The 21,385-nt window shown below is 50.2% G+C and overlaps 2 protein-coding genes across 7 annotated transcripts; both read left to right on the forward strand.

Annotated features, from left to right (window-relative positions):
- The first annotated feature begins 1,732 nt into the window (after positions 1-1,732).
- Positions 1,733-13,306, forward strand: CHMP7 (charged multivesicular body protein 7). Of its 6 annotated transcripts, none has more exons than XM_058859130.1 (10): positions 1,735-2,100; positions 3,029-3,203; positions 4,829-5,134; positions 5,674-5,807; positions 6,153-6,201; positions 6,988-7,107; positions 7,609-7,707; positions 9,100-9,160; positions 10,330-10,494; positions 11,455-13,306. In XM_058859130.1, the coding sequence occupies exons 1-10, from the start codon at positions 1,811-1,813 to the stop codon at positions 11,517-11,519; spliced, it is 1,464 nt and encodes a 487-aa protein (XP_058715113.1). In that variant the 5' UTR covers positions 1,735-1,810; the 3' UTR covers positions 11,520-13,306. The 6 variants fall into 6 exon arrangements, with proteins under 6 accessions (XP_058715116.1, XP_058715113.1, XP_058715118.1 ...); XM_058859131.1 differs by having other exon boundaries at positions 1,737-2,100; positions 10,333-10,494; XM_058859132.1 differs by having other exon boundaries at positions 1,737-2,100; positions 4,829-5,014.
- A 3,669-nt stretch (positions 13,307-16,975) lies between these two features.
- LOC131589715 (D(1) dopamine receptor-like) lies at positions 16,976-19,873 on the forward strand. Its single transcript, XM_058859468.1, has 2 exons — positions 16,976-17,228; positions 17,307-19,873. Exon 2 carries the CDS (start codon positions 18,140-18,142, stop codon positions 19,439-19,441), a length of 1,302 nt encoding a protein of 433 aa, XP_058715451.1. The 5' UTR covers positions 16,976-17,228; positions 17,307-18,139; the 3' UTR covers positions 19,442-19,873.
- Positions 19,874-21,385: the final 1,512 nt, after the last annotated feature.

Raw genomic sequence — 21,385 nt, forward strand, 5'->3', positions numbered from 1 at the left:
TTATTTTGGGGCTAGAACTGGAGGGATTAATAAGAAATTTTGGTTTGGAAGGAGCTAAAAATATAAATGCTGCTTGTGCTGAGTCATTCCCTGTTTTCCATGGATTGGTTTAAAGGAAGCTCTGGGAATTTGTTGCCTTCCTGCAGCCGGCCAGGGGAGCAGAGCCAAGGCGGCGTCACCAAATTCCTCGGAATTTGGACCAGTTTTATTTCATTCCAGTTTCAATTCCCTTTCCTCCCTAAGCTTTAAATCAGGCTCCAAATGGGAAAACAACACGGATGAAACAAGAAGAGATCCAGTCGTGGCTGATCCCTTCCCCACTCCCCCAGGAATCCCCGGAATTCCAGAGGCTCCTGCTTGCCTCCGCTTTTCCCAGAGCATCGAGTCCTGCTCTGGGAAATGCCAGATTTGGGGCTGGGGGATGCAGGGACAGTGTCCAAGTGTCCAAGGCCAGCTTGGATGGGATTTGGAACACCCTGGGATGGGGGAATGGGATTTAAGATTTTTCCCAACCCAAATCCATCTGGAATTCCAAGATTCCGTGGCACAGGGGACGAGGATGAGAAGCCCCAGAGTGGGACCAACAGAGGGGTCTGACCTCAGCCCAAGGGGTCCCAAATATTTATATAAATAAAATATATAATAACTAGAATAATATCTATTTTTAAAAGTGTCCTGTGCAAATTTTTATTTTTGTTTTTATTTTTACTTTTGTTTTTGCTTTTATTTTTATATATAAATAAGATACATTATTTTTATATCTATCAGGATCGTATAGATATAGATAAATATATAGAAGATATATATAAAATCTCCCTCACTCTAATATGAATTATAGTATTATAAAATATATATAGTGTTACATCAAATTCTGTACAAATTGTATGTTATACAAAAACCTATATAGTGTGATGTTATATAATGTATACAATAAGACATTATTATACATTATATAATAATGTATTGAATTAGATCCATTATATATTAAATAATGATAATAATATAACATTATAATGTTATATTATAATCTAATATAATTTTATATTATGGTATAATGATATAATATCATTATACTATATATGTATATAAAGAGATATAAATGTAGTATATATTATATAGTACTATATTTAAGTATATTAAGTATTATATTAATATAATATACATAATATATTATATAATATATATCTATTATATATAATAGATAATACATAATATATAGTAAATAATATATTTATATTCTAATATATTAAGTATATAATTTTATATCTATAATATAGTAGTATAGAAAATACTAATATATATTTTATATGCTAATTAATATTTAGTTATGATATTATACATTAATTAACAAAATTTTATTATTCTGTAGTTTATGCTATATGTATATTATGCTATCTATATAATTATTGTCAATATTATTATTATTTTTATTAAATATCTCTTATGTGATGAAAATGAATAATATACAACGTATATTCTCCATATGCTCCATGTGGGAAATCTATATTATAGATATAATTATTATACATAATTCCAAACCCCGCCCTTTCACCACTCGCCGTGACGTCACTTATTACACAACGCGTGACGTTACAATGACGTCACAGCAGCGGCACTTGGGGGCGGGGCCGCTGACCCCTCCGGGCGGTACCACCGCGGGGGCTGCGGAGGGGGGACGGCGCGGCCCACACCAAGCAGCGCGGGGGGGGTGTGCGGGGGTGGCACCGCGCATGCGCCGTGCGCGTCTCCCCTGAGGCGGGCGGGCGGCCGGGCCGGGCGGAGGCCGCGGCCGAGCCGGGGGCTCGCGTAGATGTGCAGCCCGGGGGAGGCCCCCCCTGGGCTGGCCCCGGCGGGGGACCTGCCCCCGGAGTGGGAGACTGATGATGAGCGCATGGCCTTTCTGTTCTCGGCCTTCAAGCAGAGCCGCGAGGTGAACAGCACCGAGTGGGACAGCAAGATGGCCTTCTGGGTCGGGCTGGTGCTGGCCCGCGGCCGGCGGAGGGGCGCGGTGAGGACGTGCCTGAGGGAGCTGCAGAACGGCTTCGAGCGGCGGGGCAGCGTCCCCTTGGGGCTGGGCACCGTCCTCAGGGAGCTGCTCAGGTAAAGGAGGTCGGGGACGGCCTTGGGGAGGATGTGGGGGGTGTCAGGGGATGCGGCTGGCGATGGCTCCGTGCTGGGCCAGCCTGGAGGGTGAATTCTGCCTGGTGAGGCCCTGGTACAGCGTGCCCGGAGAAGCTGTGGCTGCCCCATCCCTGGAAGTGTCCAAGACCAGGTTGGACGGGACTTGGAGCAGCCTGGGATAGTGGAAGGTGTCCCTGGACATGGCAGGGGCGGCATTGGTTGGGATTTAAGGTCCTTCCAACCCAAACCAGTGTGGGATTCTGTGAATTGCGGTTTATGATGCGTGTGTGGAATTTGGGAGGCCGAGCTGGACAGGGAATCGGAGCTCACCCAGGGGCTCGCAGGTGGTGTAGGAGGACAGGGGATCCCACAGGAATATTGGTGTTAAATAAGGGGCTGTTCCCCGGAGTGTTGCAGTGTCGCAGCTGCCGAGGGCACCGGGGATGTGTTGAGCTGGTGTTTGCAACCAGAGATTTTGTGCTGTGAAATTGGAACCCGGGACTGGTATTCTCGAAGAGGCTCAAACCAGCAGGAGCTCTGTTGGTGACCTGAAAATTAAAAATCAGTAGATCTGAGAAGCTGCAATTTAATATAGAAACAGAGCTATCATGAAATGGCTGTTTACCCCTAAAATTGACCCTCCATGTTAATATCTTGTTTGATGCCTCATCAGTTTCGAGTCGGTAAACTGGGAGAAACTTGCAAAATGGAAAAAAGAGTAAACAAAAGGTACTTGGGATCCAGAGGAAGCAGGGGAGGAGTGGAAACCTCTGTGTGCTTCCAGCAATAAGATCTCAAACTTGAGCTGGATTTGGTGAAAGAAAATGCCACTGGAATGGAGAAAGTGCAGGATATCCAAGGTTTAGACTGACTGTCTTCAGTTCCACATGAATTATCTTTTCTCTAGACGTGGAAAGCTCCAGAGGGAGTCAGACTTCATGGCCAGTGTAGACAGCAGCTGGATCTCGTGGGGTGTGGGAGTTTTCATCCTAAAGCCCCTCAAATGGACCCTCTCCAGCGTGCTGGGGGACAGCAAAATTCCCGAGGAAGAGGAGGTTTTGATTTACGTGGAGCTGCTTCAGGTGAGTGTTGTTGAGATCTTTCCTGAGACTGTGCATCTCCAGGAAAAGTGAGAGTCATTTCATGTGCTGGGAAGGAGGGGTCAGGGCTGAGCAGATCTTCATTGGTGCTCCTGGGGTGTTCAAAAGCTTGGGGATGGGAAGGGATGTAAATCTACTGATGTTCCTTGAAAATGATGGAGCTGCTCCAAGGGCTGGAGCCAGGTGGAGAGCTAGGAATGTTCACCTGGAGAAGGGAAGGATCCAGGGAGGGCTCAGAGCCCCTTGCAGGGCCTGAAGGGGCTCCAGGAGAGCTGGAGAGGGGCTGGGGACAAGGGATGGAGGGACAGGACACAGGGAATGGCTCCCACTGCCAGAGGGCAGGGCTGGATGGGATATTGGGAAGGAATTCCTGGCTGTGAGGGTGGGATGAAATTCCCAGAGCAGCTGTGGCTGCCTCTGCATTCCTGGAAGAGTCCAAGGCCAGGCTGGAGCACCCTGGGCCCATGGGAGGTGTCCCTGCCATGGCAGGGGTGGCCCTGGATGGAATTTCGGGTCCTTCCAGACCAAACCATTCCATGGCTGTGACAATGACATTTCACTGACTCCAAGAAAAAGGAGAGACACAATTCCTTGCTTGTCCAGGAAGGCAAGAACTGTGCTGGGAGCCAGCTGGAAATCCCAGGCTGGAGCCCATTCCTGTGTAGGACATGAGGAACTCTCAGCTCGAGCTCCATCTGCTCCAGGGATGAGCAGGGCATGGGACAGTCACAGCCTGGAAATCCAATGTCCCACCAGCCCAAGTTCCCTAGGCATTATTCCAGCTGCTTTCCCGTGGGATTGGAGCTGCCCTTGGATCCTGTCCCAGCCCCTTTTCTCTCTCTGTGACTCTGCAGAATGAATCCCACATCTTTCTGGGTTACTGTATCCAGCAGAAATGCAGGAAATCTTTAAAAGGCAGGAATTTTTATTTACTTCATACCTGGGGAGGGATTTCCAGGGAATCCAGTTGGTGGTTCCTGTGGTGTTCCACAGCATTTCAGGGAATGTCAATAGCGGAGTTTTGGTTTTTGTGGATGAACTATTTTGAGAGTTCCCTACAGCTCATTCTGAAAGTCACTCTGGAATAAAACAGGAGATGTCCAAGTTGGGAGGAAGGAGATGTGGGAGGATTTGGGAAGAGCAGGAATGCTGTGTGGGCTGACAGCATTCCTGTGATGCCCTGGAGTGGCTCCCCAGACCAGAGGCTGGACAAGATGTAGAGAATAAAGCAGGGATTGATTGAAGGCCTTCAGCAGAGACCCCTGGGGCAGCCAGAGCCTCACAGAGGCTGCACCCCAGATGCACACTGGTCACCAGTTTGTCACACAAATCTGGTCCATTGTCCTATCAGGGGTTGATTCTCTAATTACAGCTTCAGGTAATGAAGTAATTCACCCCCAGTTTGCTCCCCCATAACTCACTCATGTTTGTAATTCTGGGGCCCTGAGGCAGTAGAGTGTCCTTGGATTTCAGGCCCGCAGGGATTGTTTTGTCCACCCAAACTGAGTAAGTAACGCTCTGTGTGGAGTTCACAATGCACTAATGCAGTACAGCATTTGGGAAATACCAAAGGTCAAATCCTAAGGCATCACCTGGATCCCTTGCAGGAGAAGGCAGAGGAAGTTTATCGCCTCTACCAGAACTCTGCCCTCTCTTCCCACCCCGTGGTCGCCCTCTCTGAGCTGCGCTCCCTCTGTGCCGGGCTCTGCCCAGATGAAAGGACCTTCTACTTGTTGCTGCTGCAGCTGCAGAAGGAGAAGAGGGTCACCATCCTGGAACAGAATGGAGAGAAGGTACAGGGTCCAGGTGACTGCTTTTGGGTGGTATCATCCCTGTCTCGTGTTCCATCTGCCCGGAGAGAAATGGATTTTGGCCATTTCGGTGGCTCAAGTGGGTGTTTGCTGTCCGGAAAGGTAAATTCCACGTGCTCGAATTGGTGGTTGTAGGTGACAAGAAATCCTCATTCTGGCATGGCAGGTTCTTTAAACATTTATAACAATTCTGATTTAACGTAAGAGTTAACATCGTGGCAGACCCTGCAGGTTGATTGTTCCCAGCTACACAAACTCCACACCTCTGGAATCAGTATGGAATTCCACACTTTTTTTGAAAAGCTTTTTCTGTTTGTCACTTCCTACAGAGGCACTCAGCTCTGAGATTCCACTTTCCCTGTAGTGTTCTGAAGTCCTTGGGCGTCTGACATTCCCACCCACTTCCAGAATCCAGGGACAGCTTGAAATCTTCCAGGTGTTCCATTAAAGCTTTTTGTTTCCACCCTGCTGATCCTGATCCTGCCCAGTTTAATATTAAATCCTTTGGTGACTGGGACATCCTCATGACTCCAAGGCCTAAACTGGGAGTGTAAAAACTTCTTTTCCTTTCTTCCAAGTGAAAATACTCCTAATTCAGATTTTTGGGAAGTGACTTCAGCCTGTGCTGCTCTGATTTTTAGATCGTGAAGTTTGCCCGAGGCCTCCACGCCAAGGTGTCCCCAATGAATGATGTGGACATCGGAGTTTATCAGTTGATGCAGAGTGAGCAGCTGCTGTCACAGAAGGTGGAGTCCCTTTCCCAGGAAGCAGAGAAGTAATTTGGGGAAGAGTGGTGGGAACAAAACTTGGGATGTAAAACTTTGGGACACAGTTAGAAGCTGCTTTGTGTTCTTTCCTGTTCATAACCAAAATAGTCCCAGCTGTATGCTTTTTCAGCCCTTGTTCCCTGTTCCCTATGAAAACAAGGTGCAGGGAATGGCTGTGAGGAATGTTTGCAAGGATTTGGGATGATTTCAAGGACATGTGGGAGTCAGCTGTGGTTTGAGGGTGGTTGTATCCAAAATGCACCATTGCAGTCCCCTCTGAGAGGGGGAGAGGGTGGTTGTGGTTTGTAAAACAAGGAAGAAATTTTCTTTCCTTTCCTTTTTCCATTTCCCAGGTGTAAAGAGGATGCCAGGAGTGCATGCAGAGCTGGGAAGAAGCAGCTGGTGAGTGGAATTCCCAGGGAAATGTCCTGGAGCTGCTCCAGGGTTAAACCTGGGGGCTGCATTGCAGGGGTGTTGGAGTGGTGGCTCTGAAACCAAAGCTCTCCCTGAGGTAGAGGATTCACTTTTCCAGAGTGAGGTGATGAAGGGAAATGGAAATAAACTCTTAAACCCACTTGTTCTGTGCCTGCCTCAGGAATTCCTGGTTGTTTGGGGTTTTTTTTATGACACTTCCAGAATATCCCGAGTTGGAAAGGACCCGCTCAGGATTATTGAAATTCAACTCCCGGCCCCTTTTTTTATATATTTTTTTTAATTCGTCAGTAAAATTTTTTTCTTCATTTCTGAACAAGTTTTACACAAACACAAACACACATTTCACAACCTTTCTCTGATTTTCCTTCCTGTGTGATGCAACAGGCTACAGATACCTGCCATTAACCAGCATGAAATTCCACCAGGATTGTTTTTTTTGGGAGGAGACTCCAACAGCCAGGAAGGTGAACAGCTGCAGATGCCAGCTGGAATATTTCAGATGGCCTGACCTTTCCAAAGTAGGCATCCAGGATTTTCCTGCTGGATACCTAGTGATCCAGGAATATCTGGATGAACCCACAAGTTCAGCTGCAGCGTGGAGGACACTTGGCCCTTCCCCATTTTTAGAGCTTCATCCCATGGTGCCAGTAGGAATTCCTGGAGTGGGAATAAGCCCAGGGGAGGGGAGACTTCCCAGATTTGTGTGTAAAGCTGAGCTGAGGGGTGTGTGTGTGTGTGTGTGTCCCTGGGCAGGCCCTGAGATGCCTCAAGTCAAAGCGGAGGACGGAGCGGCGCATCGAGGAGCTGCACTCCAAGCTGGATGCGGTGCAGGGAATCCTGGATCGGATCTACGCCTCCCAGACCGACCAGATGGTACCGTGGGCTCCTCCCCTGGGCTCCTCCTCCAGCCCCTCTCTTCCACTCCTTCCTTCACCTGAGGGGTGGGGTTTACCCTGGGAATATCCCTCTGGATAAAGCTCCCTCCATTTCCTGCTGTTCCTCCAAGGATCCTGCTTGGGAAGCAGCTCTGGAGAGGAGCTGCTGCTGTTTTCATCAGCATTGTGCATCTTTTTATTTTTAATTTCAAGGTATTTAATACCTACCAGCCTGGAGTTCATCAGCATCAAACATATTTTTGTCTTTTGGTTTTAATTTCAAGGCGTTTAATGCCTACCTGCCTGGAGTTCATGAGCAGTAAACATCTTTTTGTCTTTTAGTTTTAATTTCAAGGTATTTAATACCTACCAGCTTGGAGTTCATCAGCATTAAACATCTTTCTCTTTTTGATATTTTTAATTTCAATGTATTTAATGCCTACCAGCCAGGAGTTCATCAACATTTTGCATCTCCACCTCTTTTATTTTCCATTTCCAGGTGTTTAATGCCTACCAGGCTGGAGTGGGAGCTCTGAAGCTTTCCATGAAGGATGTGACTGTGGAGAGGGCAGAGAATCTGGTGGATCAGATCCAAGAGGTACTCGAACAGCAAAAGGAGCAGCCAGGGGGGTGTGAATATTCCCAAGAAACCTGCCCAGATGTTAATTAATTATTAATTCCTTGGTTGCTTTTAATTATTTAGTTTTTTTCCTTTATGGCACTAAAGCAAAACTGGCTTAATTTTGAGCTAAAATATCAGCAAGAAGATTTCTCTGTCTTCTGGCTTTGCTATTACGTATTTTAACTTTAAATTTGTGCATTTTTTGGGATTTTGGATTCAGCAATATTGGGGAAGCACCCAGCTTTCCTTGGAAGTCTTTGGGTGTGTTAAAAATACAAATCAAACCTTTGGAAGCTTGAATCCAACTGTGTGCATGAAACAGCCTGACATTTAATTTAATTTCATTTTGTTTTGTTTTATTTTTGTTTTATTCTATTTTTATTTGATTTATTCTATTTTTATTTTATTTTACTTTATTTGTTATATTATTTTATTCTGTTTTACTCTTTTTATTTCATTCTGTTTTATTCTGTTTTATTTTAATTCTATTTTTATTTTATTTTATTCTATTTTATCCTATCTTAATTTAATTTTAATTTAATTTTAATTTTATTTTATTTTCATTCTATTTTATTTGAATTATTTTAATTTTCTAAATTTTATTTTATTCTATTTCGTTATAGTCTATTTTATTCTATCTTAATTCTGTTTTAATTCTATTTTAATTCTATTTTAATTTAACTTCAATTCAATTTTTTATTTTCATTCTATATTTATTTTTTAAACTTTATTTCATTTTATTCTATTTTATTTCATTTTATTCTATTTTATTTCATTTCACTTTATTGTCTGGGTGTTTTTTTTCATAGGGTGGACTTGATGATCTCAAAGGTCTTTTCCAACCTAGTTAATTCTGTAATCTGCAGTTCAGGGAGGGCAGGGAGTTAATTCTGCAGGAATGGAAGTGAGCAGAGCAGTCTGGCTGCCAAAGCTGGTGTGAAAACCAGCCAAGGATTCATTTTTTAGCACCATCAGCTCAAACTGAGAGCGCAGCTCGAGCTGAGGGGCTGAAAAACATCGTGGCTGACATGTTGGTCTTCAGCTTCCTCATCGTGGAGCCCAAGCTGCAATTTCAACTCTTTGTTTCTGTGAAAAAGCTCAAATCTGAGAGATATTTTTACTCCCACTGTGAAGTTCTCATTTGGGGTTGATCCTGACATGTGCCACGCTTGGTCTCGTTATTTATTATTCTGGAGTAATCTTCCTGTTCTCGTGAAAACCATGGTGGAAATGGCTTTTGCACTAAATCCTGCTGCCTTCGGGTCAGCTTCTGGTTTTTGTTATTTCTGCTTTTGATAAAACAGCTACAGCAGGGCACAAAGTTCATTCCTGAATTAGCCCAAGCTAATTGTGTGTATTTTCCCTCAGCTTTGTGATACTCAAGATGAAGTGGCCCAGACTCTGGCTGGAGTGGGGATCAATGGTCTCGGTATGTCCTGGCCTTTTTATCGTTTGCTCATCCCTTCCCTGATCCTCCTTTTCCCTCTCCTTCTTTTTCCCTCTCCTTCTTTTTCCCTCTCCTTCTTTTTCCCTCTCCTTCTTTTTCCCTCTCCTTCTTTTTCCCTCTCCTTCTTTTTCCCTCTCCTTCTTTTTCCCTCTCCTTCTTTTTCCCTCTCCTTCTTTTTCCCTCTCCTTCTTTTTCCCTCTCCTTCTTTTTCCCTCTCCTTCTTTTTCCCTCTCCTTCTTTTTCCCTCTCCTTCTTTTTCCCTCTCCTTCTTTTTCCCTCTCCTTCTTTTTCCCTCTCCTTCTTTTTCCCTCTCCTTCTTTTTCCCTCTCCTTCTTTTTCCCTCTCCTTCTTTTTCCCTCTCCTTCTTTTTCCCTCTCCTTCTTTTTCCCTCTCCTTCTTTTTCCCTCTCCTTCTTTTTCCCTCTCCTTCTTTTTCCCTCTCCTTCTTTTTCCCTCTCCTTCTTTTTCCCTCTCCTTCTTTTTCCCTCTCCTTCTTTTTCCCTCTCCTTCTTTTTCCCTCTCCTTCTTTTTCCCTCTCCTTCTTTTTCCCTCTCCTTCTTTTTCCCTCTCCTTCTTTTTCCCTCTCCTTCTTTTTCCCTCTCCTTCTTTTTCCCTCTCCTTCTTTTTCCCCGCTCCTTCTTTTTCCTGCTCCCTCCTTTCCCTGCTCCCTCCTTTCCCCGCTCCCTCCCCACATCCAGCAATTTCCTGGGGCAATAAACCCTTCCCGAAGTACCAAAGTTGGTGCCTTGCAGGGAATGGGGAGCAGGGAGTTCTCCCCTCTGACTTTCTCCATCTCAGATTCTCCTGGTTTGGGGCTGGATTTTAGTTCAAAGCTGTGTAACGTCGATTAAAATCTATTTTTGGTGTGGCTGCTGCTTTGTTTTTTTGGAGTGATCAGCTTTCTCCTCCGGCCTGGCTGCTGCTGCAGCTTGTTTGCCTCTGCTGAAAGGTGCCAGAGTTTCTTGGCCTCAGTGCCAAGAAAAAAAATTCTCCTCTCTGAGATCAGGACTAAATTTTAAGTCCTTTAAAAGAAGCAGAGAAAATTCCTTGTGAGTAACGATGGGAGGAATAACAGCTCTGTTTTGGATCTCAGGCTGTGCTGTGAGGATGCCACTGAATTCTCCTTGGAGCTGAAATGTTTTCTTTCATCAGCAGAGGTGGACTCTGAGGAGCTGGAGAAGGAGCTGGACAGTCTTCTGCAGGACTCGAGTAAGGATTCCGTGGATCTGCCTCCCGTTCCCCAGATGGTGCCGAGTGCCCGCGTCTCTGATGCCGAGCTGGAAGCTGAGCTGGAGCAGCTCTCTGTGTCTGCTGGAGGTGGGAATGGCAGCAGGGCCTGGGAATGGCAGCAGGGCCTGGGAATGGCAGCAGGGCCTGGGAATGGCAGCAGGGCCTGGGAATGGCAGCAGGGCCTGGGAGGGAGCTGCTCCGGGAGCTGGGACAGCCCTGAGCAGCACCGGGGGTCAGCAGAGCTAAACCAAATCCTGGGAGAGCTGGAAATTCTTCCTGGATCCTGGTTCAGTCAATCCTAGGCCTGGGAGAGCTGGAAATTCTTCCTGGATCCTGGTTCAGTCAATCCTAGGCCTGGGAGAGCTGGGAATTCTGCCTGGATCCTGGTTCAGATGATCCCAGGCCTGGGAGAGCTGGGAATTCTGCCTGGATGCTTTGCCTAGGGTGGAGTGAAAGCTGAGGGCTCTGTGAGGGAGCTGCTGCTTGGACTAAATGCTTTCTAAAATTGAACAAAGGCAGCATTGGGAAGGATAAAACAGACAGGACTTGTCCAGCACTCAGCATCTTCCCTGGAATGCTCTTTATGTGGGACAGGCCTGCTTAAACTGGGCTTTATTTACTGATAAGGAAATAAATAATAAAATAATTTAAATAATTTTAAAAAATCAAATATATTTTATGATTTATATCCTATGATTTAGTAACAGTGAATGACCAGAGTTTATCGGCTTGAGCTGAGCTTTCCCTACATTTGTCTTGGACAGTTTCAGTTTTCCTTTTGTGAATCTGTTCATGGACAATTCCACAGAATTGGCCATGTAATTTTCCTTGTAATTGAACAGGTTATAAGCTCGATTTCCAGAGCATTCCCTATCAAACATGGAACGTGTGATTCCAGAGGGATGGAACATGTGATTCCAAAGGGGTGGAACACGTGATTCCAGGGGGATGGAGCTGAGCAGGGAAGCACAAGGCACTCTGGAATTCTGTGGGGTAGTTGTGGATGTGTTTGACGAGTTCTGATCTCTGTTGCAATTCTTTTTGCAGATCTGGCACAAAAGACTCCCTCTGCTTCTTCTGAACCCAAAACAGCTCTGGGACTGAACCTCTGAAGAGCCAACAGAATCCTGTTGCTGCAGTTTGGGAAGTTGTCTCAATGTCCCTTAAGTCATGACCAGAACTTCCAAGGAGAGGGGGACACCCCCCTGTCCTTCTGGATCTGTCTTTGCTCAGCAGCAGGAGCTCCTGCCATGACAATCCGCTCTGGACCTGGCCCCAGCTGGTGTTTGTCATCTCTGTGCCAACATCTGCACGGGTCTCGACCTGACTCGTGACCCCAAGTCACTGCCACATCCAGTCTTCCCTCCTGGGAATACAGCTCCAGCGAAGATAAACTCTTCTGTGTCCATAACAGTGCTCAGTTTTGGGTTTGATTTTGATTTCTCTTCCTTTGCTGTGGCTGGTGTTGAGAATCTGAGTAGCAGCAGCGTTGCAGTGGCTCCGCGTTCGCTCTTTGTGTGGTTGTTTAGAACACTTGGCACGTTAGTTCTGCCCTTAGCCAGGTAAAACACCTGGTGGTTGTTGTTCCCTCCCTCTGAATCCTGCACTCACAGCCAGGCACTGGAACTGCTCAGTTTTAGGAGATTTTGGTGCTGCTCAGACAGGGCAGCAACGAAGCACAAAAGAATCCCTCTCTGGAATGACGTGAAGGCCTTAAAAGGCAGACCTGCAAAAGATTCCCCTGGAGAAGTTTCAGGCTCTTGTGGCTAAGGTTGGGTGCTGTCATCCAGCCTCTTTCTGCTGGATTTCCTCTTGGAATTGGAGCTGGTGGCTGTTTTTGTGTCCTCCCTGTAGGCAAAACTTCATGTGAGCTGCAGGGTGATGGCTCTGAGCTGCCACGGAAGGATTTGGGGTGGGAAGAGAAGGGATCCCTTGGGAGAGCACGGCTTCACGGAGCAGCCTTGGCTTTGCCTTCAGCCCTGGCGCTGCAATCCCACAGGATTGTTCCCAAAAAGGCCCAAACCCAGCCCCCCTGTGTGTTTGATGCTCAAAACCCTAAGCTCCACACCTACAGCTGCCCCAGGGCTGTCTCTCCCCACACGAGCCAAACTCTCGTCTTTTGCAGGTCACTTTTTACCCCTGGCATGCATGAGGGAGTGTGGGAAGCCCAAATCCATGAAAAACTGAGCTTCCAGGAGGGAAATGTGCCCTTCCCTGGGTTTCCTGAGCATGGCAGGAGAGTGCCTGGCTGCCTGTGGATGGATCACCAGCCCTGTGCCCCTCTCCCTGACTGGGAATGTATCCCAGCACCACTGGAATGTATCCCAGCACCACTGGAATGTATCCCAGCACCACTGGAATGTATCCCAGCACCACTGGGAATGTGTTCCAGCACCACTGGAATGTATCCCAGCACCACTGGAATGTATCCCAGCACCACTGGGAATGTGTTCAGCACCACTGGGAATGTGTTCCAGCACCACTGGAATGTAATCCAGCACCATTGGGAATGTGTTCCAGCACCACTGGGAATGTGTTCCAGCACCACTGGGAATGTGTTCCAGAACTTCCACGCTGCCTCTCCCAACTCCATTCCTTGGTGGCAGCTCAGGATAATGGGAATGAGGGCTGGAGTTTCTCCTGGTGATCATTTCTTGCCTGCTCAGCCCCAGCCCAGGGCCAGGGGTGGCACTGGGAGTGTCCCCAAGGCCAGGGGTCACAGTGGGGTCCCCAGGGTGGCACTGGGGCTGTCCCCAGGGGCTGTGTCCCTTCTGTCACCTCTCACCAGTGCAGGCTCCTGCCAGAGGAGGCTGCAGCTCCTGGTTCCCCCATGGAATGATGTAAAATGACTTGAAGCTCTGGATTCTTTTCCTCTGGAAGTAAACGGGAGAAAAACCTCGGTGTTTTCTGCCTGTGTGTGACAAAAAAAGGGGAGGGGAGGGACCCGAGGAACCTCCTGTGCTTTTTCCCTCTTCCAGCTGCTGTTCCAGCTGTGCTGGAATGCAGGGATACTCCTGGGCTGCTTTATCCAAACCCAAACTAAGCAACTGCTCCACCAGACTTTAAGCTGGGTTTAAAAAGCCTATTATTAAATATTAACACGTTTAGTAATTGGTCTGTTTTTCCTGAGCAGCCTCTGCTGCTTTTTGGGTGGCACCACCTTCTTCCCTGGCGTCATTTTGGACATAATTCCTGCTTTTCCTTATCTTTCCCCTTTTTTATCACTCTGCATCTCAAATCTGCACTTTCAAGGCTCACAGTCACAGCCCTTTGCCTAAACCACTTTGCCCACAGAGAAAAGGAAATCAGCTCTAAGGAACCACTTGGTATTGTACCAGACAATTCCTAAAGCTGATTTTGGGACATTTTTTTCACCCAGCTTGTTCTAATTGTAATTAAGCAGCTCAGACTGGGAGCCTGGTACTGGTTTTCTCTCTGCCCAAAGAAAATTGATGTAAATTGAGTGGCCTGGTGTATAAAAAACCAGATTCCCCTCTAAAACCACAATGGCTAAACCTGGAACTCCTGGGCTGTTGATGCTGTTTCATCTGGATGAGGTTTGATCTGATCCCTGGAGAGCTCCCACGGATTTTTTACAGGGCTCAGGCCTCGCCTACAACCTGGATTTTTTCAAGTCTGACTCCTCCTTTCTCTCCTGATCCCAGAACTTGTTCTTTCCCTGGAAATCCAGCGGGATTCCTGCAGGAATGAGCACTCTCCTGTAATCCTGGGATGCATCTGCCGTGCTGGAAGCGACACTGAGGAGTTAATCCCGAGCAGCTGCTGCTTTATTTGGAGTGGCTGGTAATTTTCTGCCTTTGATGCAGAGTGGGGGATGTAATCAGGGTGCCTGAATGGAGAATTTTCAGGATATTTTGGTGAGACAGCAGGGAAAGGAAATCAAGGGCAGCCTCTTGCTGGGTGAGGAAATTAAATATAAAAACTGAGCTAAATTGCCACCAAACTGGAATCTTGTTATGCTAGAGAGCTGTTTAAAATAGTACTTAACTCAAGCCTGGAAAAAAAAATAGCTGCTGAACTGTTGATTATAAAATAATGCAGCTTCCTCAGGGGTGGGAGATGTGTTCTCTCACAGGGGGAGCTGCTGGCTTTGCTTTGCATCAGGAGTGGTCCAAAATGCTCAGAAATTGGGCAAATTGGATCCCATCCCATCTTCCCACACCAACTCACTGCAGCTGAAGGGAGAGAAAGGGGAGCTCCTTTCCTATGGCCTCAGGTTGTGCCAGGGGAGGTTTAGGTTGGAAACTGGGACAAAATCCTTCATGGAAAGTGTCAGGCGCTGGAAGGGTGGAATTGCCATCCCTGGGGGGGTTCCAGGTGTGGCACTTGGGGACACAGTTTGGGGGTGGCCCTGGGCAGGGCTGAGGCCACACTTGGACCTGGTGGTCTTGAAGGTCTTTGCTGTCTTTAACAGCTCTAAAATTTTGTATTTTGGAGCTCCTGGGGAGGAGGAGCTGATTTGTATCCCAGAGAAGGATTTCCTGGGAACTTCCTGGTTTGGGATGTGCCACCATGAGCTGCCACTGCCACCCTCAGCTGTCATTTACTGAGGTGACACATCCAGTGCCACCCTGCTGGGCTGGGCAGAGCAGTGCCACCACTGCTGTGTGTGACAAATCAGTGTCGCCCTGCTGTGTGACAGAGCCGTGCCACCACTGTCATGTGTGACAGATCAGTGTCACCCTTCTGGGCTGTCACAGGTCACTGCCACCCTGCTGGGCTGGGACAGAGCAGTGCCCCCACTGCTGTGTGTGACAGATCAGTGCCACAGATCAGTGCCACCACTGCTGTGTGTGACAGAGCAGTGCCACAGATCAGTGCCACCACTGCTGTGTGTGACAGAGCAGTGCCACCACTGCTGTGTGACAGATCAGTGCACCACTGCCATGTGTGTGACAGAGCAGTGCCCCCACTGCTGTGTGTGACAGAGCAGTGCCACAGATCAGTGCCACCACTGCTGTGTGACAGATCAGTGCACCACTGCCATGTGTGTGACAGAGCAGTGCCACCACTGCCATGTGTGTGACAGAGCAGTGCCACCCTGCTGGGCTGGGACAGATCAGTGTCACCACTGCTGTGTGTGACAGAGCAGTGCCACAGATCAGTGTCACCACTGCCATGTGTGTGACAGAGCAGTGCCACCCTGCTGGGCTGGGACAGATCAGTGTCACCACTGCTGTGTGTGACAGATCAGTGCCACAGATCAGTGCCACCACTGCTGTGTGTGACAGATCAGTGCCACCACTGCCATGTGTGTGACAGAGCAGTGCCACCCTGCTGGGCTGGGACAGATCAGTGCCACAGATCAGTGCCACCACTGCTGTGTGTGACAGAGCAGTGCCACCACTGCCATGTGTGTGACAGAGCAGTGCCACCCTGTTGGGCTGGGACAGATCAGTGTCACCACTGCTGTGTGTGACAGAGCAGTGCCACAGATCAGTGTCACCACTGCTGTGTCACAGATCAGTGCCACCACTGCCATGTGTGTGACAGAGCAGTGCCACCCTGCTGGGCTGGGACAGAGCAGTGCCCCCACTGCTGTGTGTGACAGATCAGTGCCACAGATCAGTGCCACCACTGCTGTGTCACAGATCAGTGCCACAGATCAGTGCCACCACTGCTGTGTCACAGATCAGTGCCACAGATCAGTGCCACCACTGCTGTGTCACAGATCAGTGCACCACTGCCATGTGTGTGACAGAGCAGTGCCACCCTGCTGGGCTGGGACAGATCAGTGCCACAGATCAGTGCCACCACTGCTGTGTGTGACAGATCAGTGCCACCACTGCTGTGTGTGACAGAGCAGTGCCACCCTTTCCTGCCGCAGCTCCCTGCCCTCACTGCTCACTCGGACAGCAGTGCCAGTATCCCGCTGTCTGTTCCTGAGATCCTGGAAATCTTTGTGCCCGGAGTAGGGACTGGGAGGAAAACTCCCCGTGGGGTGCAGAGGGCAGAGGAGGGGAGAGCTCTGCCAGGGATATCCTGAGTGGGAAAGGACGGAGACGCCCCAAAATCCCACCCTGGGCATCCCTGGGAACGGTGTCCAACACTCCTGGAGCTCCGGCAGCCTCGGCCCGTGCCATTCCCTGGGAGCTGTCCCGGTGTTTATTCCAGAACCTTCCCTGCTCTCCAGCCCGCCCTTGCCCTGAGCCAGCTCCGTGCTTTTCCTCTGCTGGAATCCCGAATTCCCGAGGGCAGGCGCTGCTCCATGCGCCGGCCGCTGGTGCCATCTACCCTCGCTCCCTGGAACAGCGGCGCTGCGGGCGGCGGCACTAATGAGGCTTCATTAATTAAACAGCGCAAAGGCTGTGACACGGGGACAAGGAGCGAGCCCGGGCTGTGTCTTCCAGGGAATATCGGCTCCTTGTTGGGGAGGGCTCGGGACACGTCCTGCTCTCCCCGGGCTCGGCAGAGCCGGCTCGGGGTGATGGATCTGGGCTCGGGAATCCCGAGGTGATGAATCCGAGCTCGGGAATCCCGAGGTGATGAATCCGGGCTCGGGAATCCCGAGGTGATGGACCGGGCTCCGGAATCCCGAGGTGATGGATCCGGGCTCGGGAATCCCGAGGTGATGGATCCGAGCTCGGGAATCACGGGGTGATGGATCCGGGCTCGGGAATCCCGAGGTGATGGATCCGAGCTCGGGAATCCCGAGGTGATGGATCCGGGCTCGGGAATCACGGGGTGATGGATCCGGGCTCGGGAATCACGGGGTGATGGATCCGGGCTCGGGAATCCCGAGGTGATGAATCCGAGCTCGGGAATCCCGAGGTGATGGATCCGGGCTCGGGAATCCCGAGGTGATGGATCCGAGCTCGGGAATCACGGGGTGATGGATCCGGGCTCGGGGTAATAGATCCGGGCTCGGGGATCCCGAGCTCAGCAGAAGTTTCAGATTACAAAACTTCCAGGTTTGTACAGGATTTTTAGATGTTTTTTTTTTCCTTTTTTTTCCCTGGAGAAGGAATTTTGCAGTGGACAGTAAATGCCAGTTTTGCACCAGCTCAGGGCAGGGAGGAGTGATTGGTTTGGGGTCATCTCTGAGCTGTGACTCAGCGCCTCGGCAGGGAAATCAAGTGTCTTTTATGCAGAAATCACAATAAATTTCTGTGCTCATTTGTATTGAGGACCCTCAAATCAGACTGGAATGATTATTTCCCCCCTTCAACCCTCTCACTAATTCCCACTGACTCACCCTGTGGATCCACACGTTCTCCCAGCTCCGAGGGGCAGAGCCAGATCCCACCCGAGTGAAATCCAGAGGGATTTGGCTCCAGAGGGAAGAGCAGCCGGGTTTGGGAGCAGGGAGCAGCTGCAGGAGCAGAGGGAGCTCAGACCCCTCTTGCTCCCGACAGCGAATCCCAGCCTGGCCAGGGAAGGGATCTGGGAATTCCGCAGCAAGCACAAGATCAGCAGCAGGTGAAGAGGAGAGAGGAGAGGGAGGAAGATTTCAGCAAAGGCTGCCCAGCCCCTGGAGGTGAGTGTTGGCTCCCGGGAGCAGCGGTGGGAGGCCGGAGGGAAGATCCACTCTGTCAGCAGAGACCTGGAAGGGACTGAGAGCTTCCAGCACTTTTGACGTGCTGACAGCAGGACTGGATTGCAGCTGGGGCTTCGGAGATGCTGTGGGAGCAGGGAAAACGGGAAAACACGCTCTGGATGCTGATGGTGAGCAGATGAGAAACCTCAGCAGGACCGGATAAACGGGGAAGCCATGGATGGGTTTTACCCCTCAGCAGGAAGAGCCGGGCAGGACGTGCTCAATGCAACCAGCTGGGCAGAACAGAGCCACTCCCCGCTGTCCCTGCGTGTGGTGACAGCCACCTGCCTGGCCCTCCTCATCCTCTCCACGCTGCTGGGGAATGCCCTGGTGTGCGTGGCCGTGCTGAGGTTCCCACAGCTGCGCTCTAAGGTCACCAACCTGTTTGTGCTCTCCTTGGCCGTGTCTGATCTGCTGCTGGCCGTGCTGGTGATGCCCTGGAGAGCAGCCACCGACGTGCTGGGCTCCTGGCCCTTCGGGGCTTTCTGTGACCTTTGGGTGGCTTTTGACATCATGTGCTGTACGGCCTCCATCCTCCACCTGTGCCTCATCAGCCTCGAGCGCTACTGGGCCATCGCCGACCCCTTCTGCCACCAGAGGAGGGTGACACAGCGCGCGGCTTTGGTCGCCATTGGGGTGGCTTGGCTGCTGTCCCTGCTCATCTCCTTGGTCCCCGTGCAGCTGCGGTGGCACAAGGAGCCCCCGAGCCGGGAGCAGCTGGGATTGAACAGCTCTGTGGAGGAGGGGAGTTGTGATTCCAGCCTCAGCAGGACCTACGCCATCTCCTCATCCCTCATCAGTTTCTACATCCCTGTTGCCATCATGCTGCTCACCTACGGCCGCCTCTTCCTCATCGCCCGGCGCCAGCTCCGCGGGATCTCCTCCCTGGAGAGACCGGCTGGACACGCCTGGAGCTGCCCTCAGGAAATCTCCCTGAAAAACTCCCTCAAGAAGGAGACCAAGGTGCTCCAGACCCTCTCCATCATTATGGGCGTCTTCATGTGCTGCTGGCTGCCCTTCTTTGTGCTCAACTGCCTGGTGCCCTTCTGCAACACCGAGCCGGGCAGCCCGGGAGCGCTGCCATGCGTCAGCAGGACCGTGCTCAGCACCTTCACCTGGCTGGGCTGGGCCAACTCTGCCCTCAACCCCATCATCTACACCTTCAACGCAGAATTCCGCAGCGCTTTCGCCTCCCTGCTGGGCTGGGACCACCTCTGCCCCGGCAGTGCCGTGGAAGTGGTGACCTTCAGCAAGGAGCTGGTGTCCTTCCATCATGATACCGCCGGCCACAGGGCTCTGGAGACCCCCAGCCACCCCCAGCTACTGCCCCATGCTGTGCCGCAGATGGAAAACCACGAGGTGACCTTGGAGAGGGTTTCTCTGGGTTCCTCTCCCCATCAGGAGCCCTTTCCTGAGTGCAGAAGCCCCATCCGGCCGGGGAGGATTCCCCCGCCCTCCCACAGCGCCTTCCACTGAGCCTGGGGTGAGAAAGGAGTGGTGGGAAGGTCTCCAGCAGAGAGGGAAGCTGGGACATTCCTGTTCTCTGAGGAGCTGAGGATAATGAGGGAGTTTCACCCTGATTGCATCACCGAGTGTGGAATAGCCAGAGTGGTTTTCCAGGTGTCTCCAGCCGTGTTTTTGTAACTGAATTTCAGTCCCAGCCCGGGTGGGCAGCAGGGATTTGTGTTGCTGCTTTCTCCAGTTCATCCATGGAGAAAAAACCTCACTTTCTGCAAAAGATGGAAATGGAAGGGCTGGAATTCAACTTTACCAGTTACTTCAGCTGAGAGAGCAGAGATGGTTCAGTTTCCTGAGCCCCCTCCATGGTCAGGAAGTGAAAACCCTGTGGCTGCAGGGAGAGGCGGCTTTGGCCACTGCCTTTGTCCTGTGCCCACCAGCCCAAGGCTGCTGGATGGGCACTGGCCAAATCCAACTGGACACTGGCCAAATCCAACTGGACACTGGCCAAATCCAACTGGTCACTGGCCTGGGGCTGCTGGCAGAACTGGTCAATCCTGCCTGGAGCTCTGTGGGGCGATGCTAGGCTGTATGGCACCTCCAGCCATGGAAAACCAGTGGACTGTGTGGGAAGGAGGCGCTGGATTTGCCAGGATAACTCTTCTGGGCTCACCCCTGTCTGTTCCAGTCCCCAGGAGCTCAATGGATGTTCCAGGATAACTCCCCTGGGCTCACCCTGGGCTCTCCCTGTGCTCAGGAACTCGTCCTGCAGTTCCCTGGAGCCCTGGGGCTGTGTTTGGGAGCAGCTCCATGTCTGGAGCTGTTGCAGGATGGATTTGGAGCCTCCTGGAGCTGGGATCGCCCAGCTGAGGGCTCCAGGCAGGGGTCAAAGCCGTGTTTTAGCCCCTGGATGTTTGGAACCTTTGGGAATGAGCCCTCCAGAGGGCATTGTCCAGGTTTCTGCTCCTCCAGACCACCCTGAACCCCCAGATCCTCCTGTTGTGAGGCCCTTCCTTCCCTTTTTGCTTTATTCTCCCGCTAATTCCCTTCCTCCTCCATTTCATTATGGATCCTTCTGCCCCCGGAGCTGCCTGCTCTCAGCGATGAACCTCTGCTCGCTCACCAATTGACTTCTGGAAGTTTCTGTGTGAGCAGAGGGGTCAGGAGCTGCTCCTGGTGCTCCGTTCCAGCCCTGGCGGTGACCTTGGGAAGGAATTTTCATCCCTGCTCGATCAAACCTGGCTCATCCCTGTGAATCCCTCAGGGGGATCCTCAGCTCTCCAGTGCTGCAGGAAAGCGTCTCCCCCTCCTCGGCGAACAGGGAGAAATCAGCCAGCACTAATTACAGAGCTAATGATGAAACAGAGCCCAGCTCCAGCAGGATCGGCGTGGGAGCTCTCCCAGACTCCGGGATTTTTCCAGGGAAGCACTGACAGGACTCAACCACCCCCCTGTGGGACAGGCAGGAGGATTTGGGGTCAATCCAAAACAATCTTGGGGTTTTGCAGCCTAATTTACAGAAGGGAATAGTGTTCTGAGATCGCCTGGAACCCCTCAAGTGACTGATTTAATCTGAATGCTGCCATAATGTTTATAATTAACGTTTATAATTAAACTCGGGGTGTTGTGGGGTGCTCGGAGCTGCTGCCTTGGCTGCAGGAGGGAACTGGAGTGCCCAACTTTTCCCAAAACTGTTTTGGAAGAGTTTCCTGGTACTTGTGGCAAAATTCTGGGGCTTCATCCAGGATGGTTTAGAAAGGGATTGGAGGAAAACAGCCAGCTCGGTGTGTCTGTGGTGCCCCTGAACAAAGAGGCTGAAGTGGCCCTTTTTTGTGTCCTATAATTACCCGTATTTCATAATTGAATTGTTTAATTTAATGAATGTATTTAGTGATTGTTGCATTTTCCTGCAGCAGCTCTCTCCAGCCCCCCGGGCCTGGCAGCAGAAGGGACGAGGTGGTG

The sequence above is a fragment of the Poecile atricapillus genome, chromosome 29, assembly GCF_030490865.1.
Source record: "Poecile atricapillus isolate bPoeAtr1 chromosome 29, bPoeAtr1.hap1, whole genome shotgun sequence".
Taxonomy (NCBI): Eukaryota; Metazoa; Chordata; class Aves; order Passeriformes; family Paridae; genus Poecile; species Poecile atricapillus.

Excerpts from the sequence above, each read along its gene's own strand:
- CHMP7 (XM_058859130.1), top strand. The coding sequence starts at position 1,811 with ATGTGCAGCCCGGGGGAGGCCCCCCCTGGGCTGGCCCCGGCGGGGGAC. Across the intron at positions 6,202-6,987 it reads GAGCTGGGAAGAAGCAGCTG|GCCCTGAGATGCCTCAAGTC; the intron begins GTGAGTGGAATT and ends GTCCCTGGGCAG. Across the intron at positions 9,161-10,329 it reads AGTGGGGATCAATGGTCTCG|CAGAGGTGGACTCTGAGGAG; the intron begins GTATGTCCTGGC and ends TTCTTTCATCAG.
- LOC131589715 (XM_058859468.1), top strand. The coding sequence starts at position 18,140 with ATGGATGGGTTTTACCCCTCAGCAGGAAGAGCCGGGCAGGACGTGCTC.